This window comes from Hipposideros armiger, unplaced genomic scaffold (genome assembly GCF_001890085.2).
Source record: "Hipposideros armiger isolate ML-2016 unplaced genomic scaffold, ASM189008v1 scaffold_683, whole genome shotgun sequence".
NCBI lineage: Eukaryota > Metazoa > Chordata > Mammalia > Chiroptera > Hipposideridae > Hipposideros > Hipposideros armiger.
In genome coordinates this window covers 595935-602955 of record NW_017732033.1, presented here as the reverse complement: position 1 = coordinate 602955, position 7021 = coordinate 595935, and the positions used below count along the sequence as shown (strand labels likewise).

The 7021-nt window shown below is 39.1% G+C and overlaps 1 protein-coding gene across 2 annotated transcripts in view; it reads right to left on the bottom strand.

The window, feature by feature from the left end:
* The window catches only part of GXYLT2 (glucoside xylosyltransferase 2), a 164730-nt gene that overhangs the window by 116638 nt on the left and 41071 nt on the right, over nucleotides 1–7021 (bottom strand). For both annotated transcript variants that reach the window (XM_019626544.1, XM_019626545.1), the window contains exon 2: nucleotides 6019–6211. In XM_019626544.1, coding sequence (XP_019482089.1) covers nucleotides 6019–6211 — 193 coding nt within the window. The remainder of the gene's footprint in view (nucleotides 1–6018; nucleotides 6212–7021) is intronic.

Here is a 7021-nt window from a genome sequence, read left to right as displayed (position 1 = left end):
CAGTGTCACTGGCCCTCATATGTGGGATCCAAACCGGGGCCCTCTGGCATCCCAAGCGAGTTCTTAACCATCGCGCCACTCGGCCGGCCCACCACTGATCTTTTTACTGTCACATAGTTTTGACTTTTCCAGAACATCATATAGTTGGAGTCATACAGTTATATAGCTTTTTCAGATTGGCTTCTTTCAGTTAGCAGTACACATTAAAAGCTCTTCCATGTCTTTTTGTGGCTTGATAAGCTTATTTTTTTTATCACTGACTAAAATTCCATTTAGGGATATATTAGTTTGTTTATCTATTTACCTATTAAAGGACATGGTTGCTTCCAGTTTTAGGTGATTATAAATAAAGCCGCTAAAAACATTCATGTGCAGGTTTTTGTGTGGACAGTTTCTCAGTTCATTTGGGTAAATAACAAAAAGTATGACTGTTGGATTGCATGGTCAGCCTACATTTAGCTCTCTAAGAAACTGCCAAACTGCCTTCCAAAGTGGTTATACCACTTTGCATTCCCACTAGCAATAAATGAGAGTTCCTGTTTCTCTACATTCTTACTACCCTTTGGTGTTGTCAGTGTTGTGAACTTTAGCCATTCTAATAGTTATGTAGTGGTATCTCATTGTTTTAATTTGAAATTCCCTAATGATATATGATGTGCATCTTTTCATATGCTTATTTATCATTTGTGTGTCTTTTTCAATTTTTTGAGCTAATGCTTTCCCATTGCCATAATATTTTACTTCTAAGAATTTATCCTAAGGAAAAATCCCAAAAGTCTACATGTACTTATTATGAGGTTATCTACTGTCGTGTTGTTTATAACAGTGAAAAATGGAAAACAACCTAAATATAAGATTGGTTAAATAAGCTCTGGGGTATGTCTACATAACAGAACTCTATGTAGCTACTAGTGACAATGTTGTAGAACAAGGGTAAAAAACCATGGTAGTGCAAGGACCCAACCCAGCTTGCTACACATAGTGCACAAGCCAAGAATGCGTAGATATTTTTAAATAGTTGGGAATAAAAACAACCAAGAGTAATATTATGTGATGTGAAAAATCACATGAAAGTTGAATTTCAGTGTTCATAAATAACAGTTTTATTGGAACACAGCCACATCCTTTTGTTTCCACATTTCTATGGTTGCTTTTATGGTAAAGAGCAGAGTTGATTAACTGTGAGACCATACAGCCTGCAAAGCCTAAAATAGTTACTATCTGGTCTTTCACAGAAAAAGTTGGTCAACCCTTGTTTTAGAAGAAATTCAGTAATATAAGTATCAGTGATACAAAAGAGAATATATGATATGATCCCATTTCTAATACTGATATGAAAAGTAAAAAAATATAAATAAAAACACCAAAATTGTTCTCCCTGAGCATTAGTATAATGATTAATGCTTTTTCATTTAAGAATTTATGATTTTGTCAATATACATATATTGCTAATATAGTCACACAAAAATTTTTTAAAACACATACCATTGGAAACACTTTAAATTTGTAATTTTGAGATGGCTATTTGGGAGAGAAATCTCAGAATGAGAAAAAGTAGGAATGATAGTCCAAGTATTTGACAACCGATTAATCAAGGGCACTGACTGACCAATCAGAACCCACATCAGGCATAAATACCCAGTACAATTGCTCGAACACATCAGAACTGATACTAGGCAGAAACATTCAGTGCAAGAGTACCAACCATTCAGAACGGACACTGGGCACAAACACCCAGTACAACAGCCCAAGGAGGAACAGGAAGGTCCCAGCTCTACTGGTTTCCTTGACTCTTGGATCTTTACCATACAGTCTTCTACAAGGGTTTACCTACCTCTGTCTTTCAACTGAAATATTCAGTCATTTACATTTTTTACTATGCATATATGCAAATAGTATATTGATTGCAGCCACTGGGAGTTCCAGTTGACACTTCTTCCCATGGCAGGGCTACACACACACACACACACACACACACACACACACACACACACACAGACAGACAATATTGCTGCCTCACTGGCCCCAGCTGTCACCAGAATGGACAGATGATTATCCCCACTTCTGTATCCCACTATTTACTAATACTGAGTCTGGGGCAGGAGCACAGATTAGTCAAACCTAAATCACATGTCTGATCCTGAGCTGCCTGGAGAGTCTAGGAAATCAACCAGCTGAAACTTTAAAATATTAAAGTACTACAACCTAGATGGTAAATACCACCAGACACATTGTACTTAAGCAGCTTAAAAAAAAATTCTACTTACACAGAATTCACCCACAACACAACTCCCAGAGGAATCATGATGGTAATTAGTATTTTGTTTTGCTTTTACCTTGAGGTATGTGACACTGCACTTCCCAGGAAGAAACTCTGGGTATTCCCACAAGGCCTCTCCATATTGGAACAGACAGTCTTTAGAACAGTGGCATAACCTGACCCTCCACCATGTCCTGTGGTTGAGCTAAAACCCACTGCTGCTGATCTGCTATTTTAGGGCTAATTCAGTGCCAAACATATAGAAAACATTCCCAATAATCTTTATGGAATGAGAGAATATGTAGATTATCTGATTCAGTCTCACAATTTTACTCTGCAATAAGCAAAGCAAGAATCATTTGTCCCTTTTGTGTATCTACCATAGGTTTCTTTCTTATCCTTTGATAAAGATGAAGAAATTGGGGCCGAGAAAAGTTCTGTGACTTATGTAAGAACCAATATTTTAAATCTAAACTGGCACCATAATCCCAGTATGGAAAAAAAGGGGGTGACATCATAGTCCCTGTGTGGCTTTTAATACCCTATTATAATTTCCTTTGTTAGTTGAGCATCACTGGTTTAACAAAGTCCTGAGGAAAAATGAGCCATCAAAGGGGTAAAGTCATCAGGGCAATTCAAAACATGGCACAACTTCACAAGTGTCTAAAATGATCACCCACATGCAATTTAGCTCCTAATTTATCGTGCTCAGTTACTATGGCTCATAACAAAGTATCCCAAACTTAGTAGTATAAAATAAAACAACCATTTATTATGCTCATAGGTTCCGCGCATCAGGAATTTGGAGAAGGCACAGAAAAGTAGGCTTGACTGTGCTCCACAATGTTTGGGGCCTTAGCAGGAAGCTTGGAAGGCTGGGATCTGGAATCATTTGAAGACTCATTCACTCACATGTCTGGCAGGTGAAGGTAGTTATTGGCTGGGGAACCCAGTTCCTCTCTGTATGTGGTCTCTCAATACAGGCTAATTTGGGCTTCATCACAGCATGTTGTCCAGGTTCCAGGGTCAGGCATCCCAAGAAAAAACTAGGCAGAAGCTATATCCTTTCTATGACCTAGCCTCAGATGTCACATAGCATTATATTTATAAAACCCTATTTTATACATACATACATATTATGTGTGTAGAGGTATATGTATTAGCCATTGCCTGATAGCAAATTACCCATGAACTTAGTAACTTAAAACCCAAAACATTTATTATCTCATATAGGGTCAGGAATCTGAGAGCTGGGTTGTTCTGGCTCTGAGCTTTTCATGAGATTGCAGCTATAGACTAGGGCTATAGTCATCTAAAGGCTAGATAGGGCTGGAGGTTCTGTCTCCAAGTTCACTCACATGGATGTCAGTAAGAGGCCTTCATTCCTTAACATGTGGGACTCTCCAAGGTCTGCTCTGATATGGCAACTGACTTCCCCCAGAGCAAGTGATCCAAGAGAGAAAGAGAATATGAACAAGATGCAAGACATAGTGCCTTTTTAAAACCTAATTCTGAAGTGATATAGCATCACTTCTTCCACATGTTATTGGTCACACACCAACCCTGGGACAGCGAAGAAGGGAGGTACATAAGGGTGTGAATAACAGGAAGTGGAACCACTGAAGACCTCTTGGAAAATACAATCTGCCACACACATGTGGTTAAACATACACATCTTCCTTCCTTTTAGCTTTTTTTAAAGTCTATGTTTTGTTCTGCTCCATCCTCACGCCCCAGCTTCTAACATGCAGTAGGTACACAATAATACTTGTCAATTGGCTATTATATAAGATATTCCTAGTGTTTGCCCATAGCCAGTTTCCTCCTTTCCTGAACATAGAGTACTTTTCAGCCCCTTTGGATTTGGGTGGGCCTTGTGACTACTTCTGTAGTGAGCAGAAAAAACCTGTGTCGCTGTCAAGCTGAGAGAACAGAAAGAACTGTCGTGATCTGTTCATCTTTCTCCTTCTTGTAGTGGCATCCCAAGAACTGTAGAGATCTCATTTTCTAGCAGGTGTACATAGAAGCATGAACAGTCTGTCAACTTTGGTCCCAGACCTAAGTGGCTGTGTGGACAGAGAATCTGCTGTATGTGTGAGACCGGCAGCAGGCATGTGGAAAGTCTCTGAGCTTTTTGAGAGTTGTTACTGCAGTCTGACCTAGCCTGTCCTGATTACACATATATTATCTCTTCTTTCAATCCTGCCAGGCCCAAGTTGTAGATGGGGAAACTGAAGCTCAAAAAGGGCACAAGACTTGCTGAGATCATCCAGCAAGTAAACGGTGGAGCTCAGTTTTCTGTCTCCTAGTTTGGGAGGTAGTAATGTCTAGTGGTTAAGTTCATGGGGGTTTGACTCAGTAACCCTGAACTGACACCTGATGAGCAAATCCCTGAAACTGTTTAAGTCTCAGTGACCTCAGTTTGTAAATTAGCAACATGATTGTTACCTTTTTCAAAATGTTGCTGTGAAAATTAAATAAAAGCAAATCATAAATTATAAACCCTTAACAAGTGCTTAGTATTATTACTGTTGTCATTTCCCTACACTACAGCTTCAGAACAGCTAACTATGTGTGTTTCAATCCTTTTCCTTTCTTCTTCCCCTGACTCAGATCATTTTCAAGGCATTTTGCAATCAATTTCAAGGCCCTAAGATTATTTGTTCCCTTGGTTTCTCTTGGTGAAGATGTCAACGTGGTTTTTTTTCTTTAGAAAATGTAACAGATTCTCTAGCTTTCTATTATTAGCCTTTCTTTGCCCAACATGCCTTAGCAGCATTTCTCCTTAGTGCAGCTAGCCTGTTGACTCAAGTTAGTGGATACAAAACAACAGGTTCTTGTTCTGCCTATACTCAAGAAGTTACTGCAAGAGAAGACTTTCAGGGAAACAAAGCTTGGTCTGCAAAGTAACACATGTACCTACACTGGGGAGAAGAGGCATTTCCAAAGCTCTCCTCGTGTACTGGTAAAAAAATCATTATTTGTTCCTCAATATAGGAATAGTCAAATAAATGATGACCCAGCCACATAATAAAATACTAGTTACCAAAAAGAATGAGGTAAGAATGTATGAATCCTGGCCTGGAATGATGCTGATGATATGGTTTTAAGTGAGGAAAAGCAAGTTCCAGAATAACATGTAGAGAATAATGCCGATTTTGTAAAAGAAATATATTTTAAACTCAGTACATACATATTCATATATTATATAGGTGCCTATATGTATGACAAAAATACATGCATATACACATATGTACACCCTCATTCAGATAAACACACACACACACACATCTGTATATGAAAAATACATACAGAAGAATCACTCAAAATTGTTAATTCTGATAGTTTCCTGGATAGAGTTGAAGGGTAGCAAGGACTGCCACCTTTTAGTTTATAACATCTATATTGTTTGAGCTTATTTTAATGGACGTATATTACTTTTCATTCATAAAACATATATAAATCAATAAAAATAAGCTACCTGTCTCCCAAGTGAGGACAATGTTGATAACATCAAGAGGGATTAAGCTCTGGGTCAAGTGCTTTAAGTGCATCATCTCATTTAATTGTCACACTGTCTCTATAGGTTATATGTGATCATCCCTATACTACAGATGAGAATAGTAAGGCTCAGAGCCGAGGACCCACAGTCACACAGCTGAGTGTGCAGCAAGTACATTAGTGAGCAGGGTATGTATTCCCAAAATGCAGCCTGGCTGCGCTCAGTAAATATTTTCCTACAATTTCCACAAACTCACCTGCTTCTCAAACTCGGGCTTCAGAGATTCTTCTGTGAAAATATGAAATTGCATCTTCCTGTGGCTAAAGAGCACAGCTGATTTAAGCATGACCAGGGTCTCCTCCAGCCGATTGCCACAGGCAACCACAGCCAGGTGCATCCAGAGCCTAGGTGGCAGCACAGCACGGACATTTTTGGCTTCTCCATGCCTCCTGGGAAAAAGGAAAAAGACGAAAATGTTAAAGCTTACACTAAACTCATTAAAAAAAAACAGCTAGTGAATGGTTGAAACATTTCAAAACATGAACAGGCACAATCTGTTATATTTTATAAAGTGATAAGCATTTTGACAATTCTTCCTGCTTAGAGAAAAATACCATTAATTCCAATATTTATCCTGGTAGCAGCAGGATGAGTCACCATTGGGACTGCTGTAGGTGTCTGAGACATTTTCTGCCAGCACTCAGCTGTCCAGTGCCTGCTGGCTGTGTTTGGAAATAGCATTGCAAAATTTCAACAGCTGACACTAAGTCTGTGGTGCTCCCACCAGCAAGGGTCATGGAAATTAGATTTGAATGCAACTTGAACAAGAGGAGGGTGGGTCATGGCTTTCCCATGTGAAATGAGCAATATGATATTCCTATCATCTGGATGGATTTAGGTTGCGGTGGAATGCATGACCGCTGAGCCAAAGGAAAATCATACAAGTCCGGGAGGTGAGCAAAGAAACGAATACGTGTGCCTCCATTACATCTTGGGAGAGTCTTGAAGAAACAGGTGTTAATCTTAATTGTGTCACTCAAGATTGCTGAGGGCGTAGGTGTGAAATTTAGCTTCCAGTGTGAAACTGATATTAATGAGAAACAGGCAGGCGATGAGGCAAGTTAAGTTGAAAATTACCAAGGTATCAAATACCGAGTCAACAACTGGGAGGGGACTAGAATTCACGAGTCCAGAATCATCATCCAGCAATTTCCTTGTAATAAAAGATTTGTTCCAGACAAGGGGAGGCAGCCAAGCCT